Here is a 16,253-nt window from a genome sequence, read left to right as displayed (position 1 = left end):
TGGTGGCTTGCCATGAGTTGATATAATTTTACAGTTATCAAAATTTGTATATTACTTCCAAGTAAAAATCAGAATCTTTTGTGTGTCTCGAGATCAATACTTTTGTAAAGAATGGATGACTGCTTTCGGGATTCCATAAAGCATAAACGATATTTGGATATTACAGTACCATATTTTAAGTCCAAGGATAGTATTTGTATTATACAACATCATGCTTTCCATTTCAGATATGAAGATTGGGGACAGTCCAATATTGTCAGACTCTGATGGCGTTATCGGTAGGCTGCTTCACCTGAGTACCATGGAGGCCCAGACATTGCCCAAATCTTGGTTCTCTCTTGCCAACTGGTGTTACAAGTGGGGCAGAAAGGCTGTTGATAATGCCAGGTAAATCTCTGTAGAATATAAATGGTCATTCATGAGTGTAGTAATCAAGTTGGTTCTTCTTCAGATGCTTTCCCGAATCATAAACCTTAAGAGAACTACTACTACCTCGCAAATCTAGCCATCCCAGGATAAAACTTTTTAACTTAATAGCTAAAAGTTATCTGACCACCAAGGTGGCATTTAGGCTGATCTCCCTTTTGATAACAGGATTGGCACCAAATCACATGAATTCATCACTACATCCACTCCTGCTGAGTAGCATTCTCTCATCAGACAGAGGGGTCTCACAAAATCCATACAGGCAGTTTGGAAGCTTTCTACCTCAAAAGAAGTTTGAGGAGTTTCATCTTTGAAGGGTAGTATACTCCATATATAAATTTCCAACATTTCTGTTCTTCCTGTCACTGATGACAAAGTTTCCTAAAATTTCAATTATGTTATCACTTTGCCGTCTTCACACACTTAGGCGCGTTTGATCCCATATTCGCACAGGTTGGAATTTCATCCCCTTACATTGCCATACTGGTAATTATACATGCATGTCTGGTATGTGACATAGAAAACTTAACTAGTAATATTTCTACTGAGTCAGGATACATAGTTATGTTTCTGTATTGTCTATTCTTAGCATCTAATTTCATAGTTGTTTATGTGATGCTTTATCAATTTTACCTGTATAGAATGACACTGAGCCTTTCCTAGACGTAACAGTGTCTCATAATGGATATTGTAGCTCCAACTTCATTAGGATCAATAATGATGCTTTAGTTCCTTTTTTATGTACAGGTTTTGTGTGTAATATAGAAAACCAGTTGATTTTTACTGTATAACGTCCACCGTGGTCGGATAATTAAAGTTTTCTATGCATGGTTTACTCAATAGCATCCAGCTTGTATGTGTAATTACAAGTGACATTTAAGTGATTTTACCTGTATAGGCAGTCAATTGGCCCTACTATGGGTAAGTTGTCATTAGAATTGATTATTTAGCTTCAACTTCATACATGTAGTTAATATAAGCAATGCTTCAGTGATTTTACCTTTATAGAAAATCAGAATTTACCTTCTTTAAGGTGACTTGTTTCTTCATTGATTATTTAGCATCCAGTCTTAATAGCTTTAATTCTCTACCTGTGCAGGTTTTTATCATAGTGGGTAACTCTACATGGACACTCATACATTCATAAAGCAGGATGCTCTCTACACCAGATGTATATATTGTCTGCTCAGTTTTGTCGTACAGATTTAGACAGTGAGTGAGACCAATCTGACAACCACTCAACATGTGTACTTATTTTAATGGTTGTTACTTCTTAAATACATGTCAGACTTGCATATTATGGACAGAAGTCAGTGGGTGGCAGTTCTTTAGGGTACTAATGGCAAGGTGCAGAAACAGAGTTTGAGGGACAAAACCATCAGCTTTCTTGCAAGGGTCCAAAACCATATCATTACTAGGGACAGAAATGGGGAGCATCATTAGCCTCAGTTAAAATCTCGCATATTAGAATTATGGACTGGCTATGTGGATCAGTATCCCATACCCCATCTCAGTCTCGGGAACTGGACAACTTCATGTCAGTCAAGTATGGCCATGTTCCTTCTATGTCGGACTTGGCCATATAACTCTGATATCAGTGGGCCACAACCACAATCAATCATACAGAATAAGCCACCAGAAAATGAACTTGCCCAGTTCCACAACTCACACAGTACTGCTAGAAACTTTCTGCATATGATGCCCAGTTTAGTCCCGCAAAACCCATGAACCCACTTCATGAAACCAGTTAAAGAGCAGATCTCTCATGGATCAGTCTAACCCACAAAGTGCTGCCAGGCACATACTGTGGACAATATCCAGTTTATATCCAGTTTATATAGGCACTCAAATAGATCAATCTAAGCTTTACTTGCCATGAAGCCTTTGCCTGCCAAAGGGGAGCCTGTATTAGCAACACCTTATACAGAAGGAGATTTATTCCTATGCCTTTCAGCTACAACACAGAGATGAAAACTGTTTTGAAAGGTTTTCATTGGTTGCTGGGGGACCTACATGAGAATGGAGTTCTCATTATGTCTGACAACTCCACTGTGATGACTTGTCTCAACAACAAAGCAGAACCAAGTCGTCAGACCTTTGTATTCTTGTTTGGTATTTTCTAATGTGGTGTCCTCCATGAAAAATTCTAGGCTGGCTAATTTATTGGTGGACTCATTGTCCTGCAGGAAGGAACTAAAACAAATGGAATGCTTTCTTCATCTTTCAGTTTTAGCTTGACAGATGCTCAGTTCGATCAACCTATGATAGAACTATTGGCGACAAGGTGGAATGCCAAAATACCAACATTTTTTCTCGCCAATTTTGGATCCAAAAGGCCTTGATAATCAGTGCTTTCCCTGTGGATTGGAATAGCCAAAGGTATAAGCTTGGGTTCTGAAGCTGATACAGGAATCAAATGAATTGGAGTGTCTCATCCTAATTGCTCCACTCACATGGGAATCTTGGACCATCCTCATCAAATTCACAACAGAATCGCCAGAAACCGAGATCCCCCCTCATCTACCTTAAGCAACGTGATGGCAGGTGCTTCATCCCAACCCAGGATTACTGAACCTGCACTTCTGGGTTTTATTAAAATACCCCCTTAAGAACAAATGCTTCTCACAACAAGTGGTTTAGAATCCCTTAAGTGAGATGGCCATACACATTAGAGGCATATAAAGTCAGTGGAATATATTCTCACTGGAATGCACAAGATCACTTGATACCAATGTAGGCATCCATACCTCGATAGCTAACTTCCTATGGCACACTGATGAGAAACAGTTAGCACAGATCACAGTTAAGCCTACCTTTCTATGATCACTTGCACATAGTGTTATCATGGAAAAGAAGATAGTGGACAAACCAAAGACCTATTGGATCTTCTGTTCATTTTGGATTTCACCTGTCCAGTGACACTGGATCCCTGCCCAAATTAAATTTATCATGGGAATGAAAGTGGCTGAACAAGACAATATTTGAACTGCTTTCAAGAACTTAATTGTTCACCACTGATACAAGTCCTGCCTCCTCACTGGTTTGGCAATTCGCAGACAAAATTGATGAATGCATTTCATATTGGTGAATCCATCTACATGCAATTTTGATAAGATGGATCAGCATCACTTGCGAAGCCTCCTGCTCTAATTGCAATGAATAGGCTATTGTTCATTGGTAATCAGATATTGGTAATAATTCCTGTCAACTCTGAACACTTTATCTCAGAGTCATCTACAGGACTCTGTGCAAGATCTTAAGTGATATTTCAGGTAGTCTGAATCATTGCATTGTTGGAGATCGTGCATCATTTGCTTTCAAAGAGGGGAAGAATGACATATAAACATGAACACTTTTATCATTAATATAGTGGGCTATCTGTTCTGCACATCAGGCTAAACCCACAAAATTGTATTTGCTTTGTATATTGGCTTAAGAAGTTAGAACAGTTGCCACAAGTATTGCATATGAGTAAAACTGTAATTATCCATGCTGTGGGATGGAGACACTTCTCTAGTTTTATCAGAGATCTTTCATCCTAAGAGACTTACTTTGATCTGGAGGGACATTTACCCATGGTACAATGGGCTACTTTTCCAGATGATTTGACAGCTTCATGACTTCTGCTTGATTTGAAGGTGGGAAAGTTTTTCCCTTTCAAAGTGGCTGCCTGACATATGGAGTACAATTTCCAATTTGGTTATCTAAAATATTTACAAGCTATGTCTCATCTCTTAGGGGTCAGAGGATGTATCTCCCTCCATCTCATACCTGTTCTCCATAGATATTATGATTGAGTTACATATTTGAAGAAAAAAATCAATTTTTCTCTAGAAAAATATCTTTCTTTGATAATACTTATCCAGTCATAATACACCTGCATCTTCCTAGCCTCCCTGCAGTTACTTCCATATAGAGAGTGTGCCTTCTGCTCAGTAGTAGCTGATGAATTCCTGGAATTTGGTGCTAATCCTTGTATCAAGGGGAGATCACTTTAGATGCCAAAGTGAGCAGACAACTTTTAGCCGTTTAGCTAAAATGTTTTAACCTGAGAGGACTGGATTTGTGAGGCAGTAGTAGTTCTTCTAAGGTATTATGATTGGGTAAGTATTATTGAAGAAACATATTTTAATAGAAAATTGGTTTTCATGTATTCAACTTCAGTGAATCATCGCAGTGCTCTCATGTATTACGTTTTATTATATACATTATGAAAAACAACAAGTCTATGTACTGGAAATTTTTTCGCCATCATTTCTCAATTTCATTTGGTGTATTACTGAAAATAACTCTATAGTGCATCATCAATCACATGTATAAGAGTTATTTTGGTTAACTACTTGAAATATGCCAGGAGCTTATTTACAGATTTCATCTGTATTATTAGTTAAATGTTGTCATATTATGTTGCAATGAGTGCACACTGATGTGCCATCCTTTATTGCATCATTGTTTTCTTATCCCCCCCCAAGGGGCCCCAAGTAGTCTAAAGCGCTCTCCGTTATGGATCACTGCCATCTCACCTCTGTCTGCACCAGTTCGAGTCTCGGATTCAGCTAATGTGGGTATGTGAGAAAGTTTGCCATTAGCGTCTCGTGGGTCAGTGGTTCTTTCTGGGTCTTCCCAGGTTCTTCCTCCACCATTAATACTGGCTGCCATGTATAGCCTACCATGTGCTGAAAAATGGCGTTAAACCCCACAACAACAACTTATCCCCCCAGGCCAGCCTGGGTATGCTTCCCCTTTGTATTGGGGCTCAAAATTACCAGTAGCTACCAACCATAGGCTGAAAATGTCCTTGTGAGGATCAAGAAGGCTAGCAAATTTCTCAGTCTATGCTTCTAGCTACAGAGAAATTTATGTTAAATTATAGGCCACATTGTTCATGACAAAGGCACTTAGTTCCCATTTCATTGGCATGATATGGCAATACAATAGTTTATATGGTATAGTCCAGTGTCAGTCATCTTTCATCCATGATTTGTTTGCCAGGCAAGATTTGTTTTGAGCACTAACAAGGCCCAATTTCTAATCAGATTTCAGTGAGCTTTAATATGAAAGCTTATCATGCCTTCAGATAAATCTGATTATGATCAACATCCACACATATGAATGAGGTGGTCTTGTATCTGATTGGCTGAGCCTATGAAAACTCTGGAGGCCATAATTCTTATCATATTTTGATCCATCTTGGCATGTAAGCTTAGATCAGTCTATGAGTTCCATTATGAGTGACATCCATACATATTAATGTGGTGATCTTGCATCTGATTGTGAACACTCATTAGACCATATTTCCGTTCGATTTTTATTAAATGTGTTAGGTTTGTTTATGCCATCAAGATTTCAGGTGAGTTAATTTATGAGTTGCTCACGCATATAAATGAGATGGTCTTGCATCTAATTGGCTGAGCTTTTGAACACACTAGAAGCCATATTTATGACCGCATTTTGATTAGAATTAGTATTTAAGCTAATATCTTTAAGATCTAAGAGTTTGATTATGAGTAACATTCATACATATTAATGAGATGATCTCGTGTCTGTTTGGCCCAGCTTGTACAACTCTTGAAGCCATATTTCTGATCTGATTTTGATAAGATTTTGTATTCAAGCTTTCATCTACAGGGTCTTAGATTGTTTTCATTTGTGACCCTCATTCACACATATTAACACATTAACCCCTAGCGACGACTTAACGGGGCAGGAGGTAGTAGCATACTGCCAAACTTGTAGCATCATGGTCATGCATGATACACTAAAGTGGGTGGTATTGTAGAAAGGTAGACAAATGTAGCTCTACAATGATACCAAATAATATGGAATATCTAGTTGCATTACAAAATACAGATAAAAAACTCATTTTTTGGACCTGATTTTTTTCTACCCAATATTCGCCCATGGTTGGAATCTGATTTTGTGTCTTGATTTTAGACTTTTTGGTCTCAGATATAAGGCAAACCAGTATGAACTGCAAACAGACAGATGAGCCTTTGCAAAAAGTAGGATAAGATGGGAATTTGGAATAAAGAGTGGTCTCCATACAAAAATAATGGCTCCATTTAGCAACAAAAAAAAAAGAAAAAAAAAGAAAAAGAACTCCAACTTTCACCCTTCTGCTCATGCACAAGTCAAATAGCCACTGAAAAACGATGTTTCTAACACATCTAGGCAGTATGTTATTGAAAGATCACCGGGGATTTGGTGTTTTCGAGTCTATTCAGAAATAGCTTTCAAAATGTGTTTCATACTCGATTTTCAGGCAAAAATGACAAAAAGCTGCAGGAGTTAATGTGTTAATAAGGTGATCTTGCATATGCTTTGACTGACTTTGTGACTTCTCTGGGGGCCATATTTTTGATCAGACATGGCATTTAAGTTTGTACCATAAAGATATTGTTTGATTATGAGCTACATCCACTCCAATTAATGAGGTGGTCTTTTATCTGATTGGCTGTTTTGTTATCTTGATTGCTAGATCACATTAAGTGTCAACATCAGAAAGTTTAGATCATGTTGAGATGTAAAGCATTGGGTTGATTTACAGTTATTTTGCATTTGTGCAGTTTTGCATAATGGAAGATTTCACAAGCTGAATGACTGAAAGTTTTTCTGTGAGGTTAGGCCGATAGAAGTTGAACTGTTTCTTGTAAGACAGTTTGAGAGACTTCGATGGGGAATTGGCGTCGGAATGGCAGCATTATTTTTGAAAGTTATTTAAAAGGGGATTGGTCAAATTGTTGGAACCTGATGATAACAGACTTGTTACAGAGACTGTTGCTCATTTCCTTTTGTATGTCAAGTGAGACTATGTCATAGTTGTTCATTCTTGTTCATTTGTGACCAAGAAGCGTCAAGGAAAACATAATTTTCCAGCCTTTGTATGTTGATACAAAATCAGAAGATATCAATTTCCTACTTCAAGGAAATGATGGCATATTTCTGGCTCTTTCTGGAGTAGCAAAATGTACAGGATTTATTAAAAGTTGTTTTCATCAGGATGTTAGATGGATTTGAAAAGAGCAAGATCCATGTATATTAATGAGGAACCAGGCTGATCTGATGTGCCTTAACCAATAAGCCACCACAGCTCCTTTGGGTGTATGTCATGTTTTGAAGTTATTATCCATTCATGTGACAGAACCAGTAGTTTTCAAAATTGTTAGAAATAGATTAACTTCAGAATCAGATGGATTTTGTATCAACATAAATTTTATGTTTTAACACATTAACCCTTAGCGACAACTTTACGGGGCAGGAGGTAGTAGCCTACTGCCGAGCTCTGTTGTTTCATGGTTATGCATGATGTACTAAAGTGAGTGGTATTATAGAAAGGTAGACATATGTAGCTCTACAATGATACCAAATAATCTTGAATATCTAGTTGCACTACAAAATACAGATAGAAAAACCTCATTTTTTGGACCCGACTTTCTTTTGCCTAAAATTTGCCCGTGGTCGGAATCTGATTTTGTGTCCAGATTTTAGACTTTTTGGTCTCAGATCTAAGGCAAACTGGTATGAACTGCAAATAGACAGATGAGCCTTCGCAAAAAGTAGGATAAGATGGGCATTTGGAATAAAGAGTGGCCTCCATACAAAAATAATGGCTCCGTTTAGCAAAAAAAAAAAGAAGTCCAACTTTTACCCTTCTGCTCATCCACGAGTCAAATAGCTAATGAAAATCGATGTTTCTAACACCACTAGGCAGTATGTTATTGAAAGATCACCGGGGATTTGGTGTTTTCAAGTCTATTCAGAAATAGCTTTTAAAATGTGTTTCCTACTCGATTTTTAGGCAAAGCTCCAGGGTAATGTGTTAAGGGGATTGTGAACAAAACAGGTGTAGTTTTTTGCTTAACATGAGTTCCCTTATTATAATACAAAAGCAGGTTTTCAACATGAATCCTGTTGTGATGGTAAATGTTACTATAATAATCAGTTAATAGTAGTCAGAGTTTTTTCAGTTAAATGGGAAGAAGTTGTATATCTTATTGTTTACTGGAAACATATATTTTAGTTTATATGACAAGTTAACAGAATGGTAACCACTGATGACATTCATTGTGATCAATTTTCAATGGTGCCTGCTTATGCTTGGTGATTTTATTCATTCCCAAATATACTATCTTAAAAATCCACTTTGTATGAAACAACATTGCAAAAAATTAGGACTGTTTCTATTCACCTACACCCACTTAAAATTAGGTATTGTTGAATTTGTAATATTTCTTTGTTGTTTTTTATTATTGGGAGAAGGTGCTTGTTTCAGCATTTTGACTTGAATTGACTCAAAAATAGATAAAGAGCTGTTCTTACATCTTCAACATAAAACAACTTGAAAAACATAACAATAGTTTATGACAAAAAAAATACCTTTTAACCTTTGAATGGTTGAATTATTTATGTGACTCCATGGATAGGGAGGGTAAGGACAGATCCAGGAATCCATTCTGGCTGTACAGATTAACTTTTCTGGTAATACCAAGTAGGTGTATGTCCATTAATGGTGGGAATGTGAACAGTTTTATGAGTTATAAATCAATGTCTTGTCCACAAGGGCAGAGAGAGATCCAGGAGAGATCCACTAGCTGATTATCTGGGTGAGCAATATCAGGCCATCTTGGGCCTCTTGTCATGCATATTTTAAATACATATTTACCCATGTATTTCCCTTCATCTCATTTCAGTCATGGTTGTGTGGAACTTTATCCTGAGGAGAAATTAGCCATACTTTCCTTGCTGCCCAAGGTATTTTCATCTAATTAGGTTACCAAAATATTTTTGTCATTGTAGTATTGTTTTTGGTACAGTGGGTATAAACTAATAAGACAGCCTATGTTTTAATTGATATGCATGTACCTTAAGGACAGATGTGACATTAAGTTAGCTAAATTTGAACAAGACTCATTTCAAAACAGTGGAGAAATAAGTTTGTATATGGAAAAAAAGATTGTAGTGCAAGGGTTATAAAGCTGAATTTTGCAGCTATGCTGAGTTAAAGTAAGATATCAAATGAAATTGCTCTTCTTCATAAGTTGGACAAGTCTGTCTGAATTTATTGAAAGGTTGAAAGATTATGAATAAAAGGAGTTTACACTATCATTTATACACATTACCAAAAAAATTATAAGACTGTAAAATTCTTCATTGGTTTATTATCATTATCAGGGCACAAGTGTGGAGGAGACTGAGACAGTGTTGTCTATTCTAAGTCAGATTCACTCGGGTATCTCTAGTGAGGAGGATATCAGTGATCAGGATCAGGTAACTTTCATAGATGATCTTGTCTTATGTGATGATTCTATTCAGCTGAAATATATAAATCTTACTTCCAAAATCTTGCTTGAAAATTCATACAGCTTTGAAACTGTTAAATTAGTACCCTCAGTGCCAAGTGAATTCATTTATTTCTTTGTTCAACACCTTCATTTGATGACTTTAATGTTAGGAAATAAATGCTGCTTCCTTTCAAGTCCAGCCCTTCTGGAAAGAAAAAAAATGAACATATAGACAGATGGGGAGAAACTTTTCTTGGTTGCCTCCTCTTTTTACCACTAGGTGGCTACCCATATAATGGATGTTAATCAGCTTAACCTCATGCTGATAGATGGGTAACATTGCAAAATATTGATTCTTGATTACCATCAAGATCATCTGTAGCTCTGCCCATCGATGGAAATGTATGCTACAGTATTGTTAATTTAGGTTTCTGCAAGTTGTTAGTAACCTTATTTGCGAATTGTCGTTGATATTTATGCATAATTTTGACAGTTTGTGGACTTCAGTTTTTCAACCTGGTAAGTTGAACATCATTGATACTTGTGTTTGTGCATTTTAATTGTAAACACTTTTTGAATTACCCTCTTGTATTTATAAGGAGTGCGGTTATTTATATTGTTGACACTTTTGGGTTTTTCCTTTTTCTTTTTTATTTATTGTCATTTCAGATGATTATTGGCAATGAAATGTTCTTAATACAAGAAGGTTAAAATGAACAAGGACAATCACGACACTTACCCATCTGCACATAATGTGTGTCAGCATTACCTTGCAGTATTTGCAATTTGTTTTTGGAGGGAACATGATCCATGGTACCATGTATGTTTGAAAGGGTGTGAGTTGGGCAGAGTCAAAATTCATTGGATAGCAACATCCTGAGTGTCCATCCAAAAACCTTGTGTACAGTGAACATAGTGAGAGATACATACTCTGATGGCATCTCCCCTTCCATCAGCAGATGTCAGTCTGGCTGGTTAGAGACAGGGGAACAGTGTTGGATGTGTTGATGCTACACCAGACTCAAACATTGCTTGAGTCACAGATGAGACTAATCAGAAGATGACTTCACAGTTATTAGCTTTGGAGGAATTTCTCTGTGTCCATTTGTCACTCCCATGTTTTTTGCAGGGCAGTGGGTGCAAGTCACCTGCCTGCCCAAGCGTGGCCATAGTGCCTTTAAGTCCAGGTATAGGGGTAAGATACTGACCTCACTGCCATGTTGTTTCAGATGTCTTTACTGCCGACATCATTTCATTTGCCTGCAGACAGTCCAACCATTCAGCAGCTCATACATACTGAATAGTGAACAGAAGCTAGATTTATTGACAGGCCATCCATGCTGGTGACACATACATTGTTGACTGCCCAATTGTCAGTCCAGTCTGCAGTCTTGATGTAGTTGGTGTGTCCAGCGGAAAAATACTGTGTTACACCTTGGGACAATGGCATGCTACCTCCATGCTGATGGGTATGTTAAATACACATATAGAAGCAATGCTGCACCTTAAAAAAAGCCACAGTGAGTGCATCGAAAGACACAATCTATTGCCCACTTTGATGAAACAAAGGAGCAGAGAGAGTTTTGCTTTGGAGATGCTGTAAAGGAAATTTACTGGATCATGTCACCATTTGAGTGCACACTGCTGCCAACTTTGAGTCAGGCCAATAAAGTCAAAGTCTCTGTAGATATCAAGGACAAGGATGAACGCCCATCCTTTCATGTCCTCCTGCAGTTGGTGAAAATACAAATCAAATAACAAATTCTGTGACCATCTTTTAGACAAAATCCAGGACCACAGGCATGTTTCTCAATATCATTTTCATAAGAACATTGTGGCAGTAAACATGCCTACCTTGCAGTTCTTTCAAGGTTGATCACTTCTGAATGTGTGCAAAATATGGTGGTCATGTCATTGAAGTTTGACTTGGAATCATTAGTAAATTTTTTAGGGCTAGAACGTCATGTCATGCATGGGAGTTTATGGTCTGCATTGCCAAGGTAATTAATAGGGCAGTGCATCATTCTAAAGTCAGTGCCCTTATGGCTTCTTATAACTTTAATTTAATGTGATGAGATGCCTTCCTCTGCTAATCATTGATGTATCACTCGTTGGCCAGCATTTATTGCATTTGGGTTAGTCATCGATTTTTGGGTGGCCATATAGAGGACATGCAGAAGCAGGCAGCACTAGATCAGCCACCCCCCGCCCCCCCCCCCAGCTTTCCTTAATCCATCTGGATTTTCACCCACCGGTCTCAGCCATAATGATTGTTGGCATATGGAGAGATGGCCAAAACCCACTCAGCATCAGTGACCACAATCCAATTTCAGACTTTTAATCTAAGAGCCAGTATAATAAAGTGGACAGGAAACTAGGTTCTCCAACCTCACACCTTCCAACAACCACTAGTGACTTCTCACTCTACGAAACAAATGGGTGATCCAGGTTGTTTTGGTCTCAAGTCTCAATCCATATGTCTGTATGAAAACAATCATCTGCATTGTCATTCTCTTCAGATCTTTCTTGTCAACAGTGACCTCGGCATACCTGGACTGAACCCTTAAAAAATAAATGGAAAGTTCACTTTTTTGAAGTACAGGAACAGGCATATCTCATTTTTCTCCACCTTGGGCTTTATGCCAATCCAGATAAATCAGTCTTGACCACAGCCTAGTTTTGAATGGCAACACACTCCTCAGTCACAGAGACCATTTAAAAAAGGGCAGGAAACCAAGTTTCTCTTTCCCCAAGCTTCATAACTGCCAGTGATTTACACTGCTTGCTAAAAACGTACCTGTGGGCAGCAGACGTCTACTTTTTTTGTAATTTTGAATTGACCTTTTACTGGAAAATGATTAAGTGACAAAAGTTGTTTCAGTGGGGCTTTAAATTTCATTTTTTTTTCAAAACCTCTCCCATTTCATATTCCCTTCCATGGTGCAGATTCAAGCCTATCCTGAGAAAAGGTAGAAATTTTACTGAAGGAAATAAATTCTTTACTTTACATATAGGATGTAGAGAGGGTTGCATACCAAACTCTCCAGGGGGATTATTCAAGGCTTTTTCTTGTGCCAAAAGCAAACTTTAACTCAAACCAGTGATAGATCTCAACTGGCTCAACAAATACATGACTGTGCCATTTGATTTAATTATGACTTTATCAAAAGGAACAAGCTTGCAATATTTTTGATCTGATCAATACATACTTTCATAGCCCTATCCATTCATCTAAATGCAAATTCCTTGAATTTTATATTCTATGGAACAGTTTACCAGTGAATGCACCGCCATTCTGTCTCAGTTTTTACTTATTGACATGGGCATTTAAGAAAAAAACTGCCTTGTCACCCTGTTCATGAGTTGATTTCTGCAAGAATGTGTTTGCAATTCCTTTGTTTTCTAAATGTGGTATTTGATTCTTTTCTGCCGTCTTTTCATACACCCTCTACTAGTTTGTGCAACACCTTCTCCAGACATCTAGATCGTTGTGTTATAATTTTAATTTCAATGAAGCAGTTCCTATGTGAACCGGAAGCATTGCATAAACTAAAGCAAACACAACACTTGCAGGTTGTGGGGTTTATTATCCATCAGGAAAACGTGTGAGATAAAAGAAAAAACCTACAAGCAAACAGAACATTTATTTAAATATACAATACTAAAGCAGAACGGAACAAATACTTAAATATACGTTACTAGAATGGAACATATATGATACACACCCCACATGCCATTATTTCAATATAAACATGATAGCACGTAAATGATAACCTACCAGACACGAAGACCCTAAATATTCAGATGTTACAATTCTTTTCAATTGTAATCGACACCATAGGCCTATACAAATTGAGTAAGATGAGGTTTTTCCCGATTTTGTAGGATAAATGCCTACGACTTTTATTAGTTGCCAGGTGCTCGACGTTATCATTCCCTTCATGCTTTGTGCACTGATTGATTACTCGCTCACTCACGTACTCACTCATGACAAACACGCACCTGGGTCACAATTAAATCAGTGGTGCAACAGTTGACAACATAATTATGATACCCCAACCAAATATTCCATGCCACCAAATAGACCATACATCCAGCTATTGAGCCAATCATCCATCTGTCCATCCAGCACACTTTCCAGTAGCCCTTCCTTCAGTCAGCAATGGGAAGACAAGCTGCGGCTCTAGGCAGGCTGGCAGACCTGTCATTCAAGGCATATCCATATACCATGCTACTGCCTCATCCATGCCACCAGGTATGATCTGTGCATGCATGGAAGTACTGTCTAATGATAACATTCTGTGAGTTTGAGGATAACTTAGATCAATTGGCTTATGCCAACCCCACCATGAAGCACATGAAGTTCAGCTTCAAAGCAGGCATAGAATAGATTTACAGGGTTTTACCACCCTAAGAGTGTCCTTTGCTGTTGTCTGCAAGCCAAGTATACAATGTTAGGACTTAAATAAATGTGGAAGTGGAGGACAAACATCGTCCTTCTGTCTACTGCCACAGTTGGTGAAATGTAACAGATTTCTGATCATCTGTCAGACAACTTGTTTGACCCTGGAAATTTGAAGGCCTTTATGGGGAAGCCAGTGACCAGCATTATATATTGTCTTACTGGGACCACACACAGTCAGACATTTACAGTAGGGGGAGCAGTGGTGGTTCATTGATTGACATGCCAGACTTGTGACCAGAAGGGTGTGGATTCCAGTCATACCATCAGACTACCATGGGTCTGCTACGATAGTGTCCTTCAGCAAGACACTTTACTCCAGTTGCCTTGGCACTAAATAACCTAGTTGTGTTGCTATGCAGTAAAGCACAGAACCAACCAACCAAGCCACCAACATTGAAGTCACAACTTTCCAAACTAGGACAAAAATAGTGTGTCAGTTTATGTCAGCTCTGCTGTTTTATAAGGTCAAAACCACAGGTTTTCAACTTGATTGGTACCAATATTTGTGGCTAGATCTGGTGTTCAGGCCCTGAGTGGCTAAGTAGTCTAAAACGCTCTTCATTATGGATCACTGCCATCGCACCTCTGTCTGTGTGGGTTTGAGTGTTGGGCTCGGCCATTGTGGGTACATGAGAAAGCTAGCCAGTAGCTTCTCGTGAGTCAGTGGTTCTTTCTGTGGTTTTCCCGGATTCTTACTCCACCATTTATACTGGCAGCCATGTATAGCCTATCTTGTGCTGAAAAATGGTGTTAAACCTAACAACAACAACAACAAGATCTGGTGTTCCTAGCAATTGTTCACCTTGCTAAAAAATAAGGCAGTGATCATGCATGAGAGTCCAAGATAATTAACAAGGTCAAAGAGCAATCAATGGCTTATGCCTCAGCCGCTTTGGCGAATTTGGATTTTATGGAAGTCACACAACTCTTTGGTTCTGAGATCAATACCATTTGGTATGGCATTGCGGTTCAGTGGTACAACTGAGAATGTATGAAGCAGGAGAGCTATCTTGCCTTGCCTTGCCTTGCTTTCAGTATATAGGCCATCTCAGGCTCAGCCACACTAGAGAGACAGTTTTCTGGGCTAAGAGAAAATACATGTAGCAACAGGCCCCCCAGTGTTTCAGAGGCAGTTTAACAGACAGGAAACCAGGTTTCTCCTTCCCATGGCAATAGTCACCAGTGACTTTCCATAACAGCAACCTGCCAGCAACAATGGCTGTAGGCTCCATACTCTATTTTTGAAAGGTTTGGATCAAACGTTTTCTTGAAAGCATTGGGCATTCAAATTGGCTTGGAGGGGATTTGGATTTTATTCATGGAGCCTCATCCCCTTTTGTCTTCCCATTATTTTTGGAAATTCCAACTGATTCAGTCCAGTGGCTGTGGTCCAGATGACAACCTGACTCAGTTGACATCAGCACAACCTCACAGATTGGGTTTAGCACTTACTGGATTTACTTGTTTGCTTTCCTGGCACTTAAAAGCTGTCTTATTATCATTGTATAGTATTCACATGTAACATGACCATTAGTTGTCCTGTTCTCCTGTTCGGAAGCAGGCTATCTTTCATATAGGGAATCCAGTAATTCTTCCTTAAATACTGCACATGGTAGAAGTTACCTAATACCTATTCTCCTAACGTTCATGTGATTGGGTCATGTGTTTGACAGGGTAAGTAAATTATTTTTATCTGAGAAACTACTTCATATTATTATTAAAGTCCCCCTCACTTTCCTGCAAATGTGAGCATACTTACTGATGTATTGCATAGTTTAAAGTGATAAACATCAGGCTGATTGGTAATGACATCTATTTTCAGTGGAGGTAATGGGAAAGAGTTTCTTCCTTTTGTCTTATGGTATTTAGATGGGGAAAGACTTTTTTCTTTTCTAAAAGACTGGATTCAGTAGGTAGCTGGTTTTATTTCTTTATGATATTGTGATCAGGTAAATATTTTCAGATAAACATTTTTTTCTAAAAATGAATTTTTGGTGGATATGAATTTTTGGGTTTGTTTGTATGTGTATAAATATTATTTTATTGGTACCTTGATTGAAATGGGATGAGGTCCAGTTGTT

The 16,253-nt window shown here is 38.2% G+C and overlaps 1 protein-coding gene across 1 annotated transcript in view; it reads left to right on the top strand.

Moving 5' to 3' along the window:
* The window catches only part of LOC149803047 (serine/threonine-protein kinase SMG1-like), a 257,744-nt gene that overhangs the window by 95,596 nt on the left and 145,895 nt on the right, over positions 1-16,253 (top strand). Inside the window, exons 31-33 of the mRNA XM_089952603.1 lie at positions 228-387; positions 9,117-9,177; positions 9,598-9,693. Coding sequence (XP_089808729.1) covers positions 228-387; positions 9,117-9,177; positions 9,598-9,693 — 317 coding nt within the window. The remainder of the gene's footprint in view (positions 1-227; positions 388-9,116; positions 9,178-9,597; positions 9,694-16,253) is intronic.

The sequence above is a fragment of the Sinohyriopsis cumingii genome, chromosome 3 (assembly GCF_028554795.1).
Source record: "Sinohyriopsis cumingii isolate HCF-2022 chromosome 3, ASM2855479v2, whole genome shotgun sequence".
Lineage (NCBI taxonomy): Eukaryota > Metazoa > Mollusca > Bivalvia > Unionida > Unionidae > Sinohyriopsis > Sinohyriopsis cumingii.
Note: the sequence above shows the minus strand (reverse complement) of the source record. Positions and strands in the feature narration are given on the sequence as shown.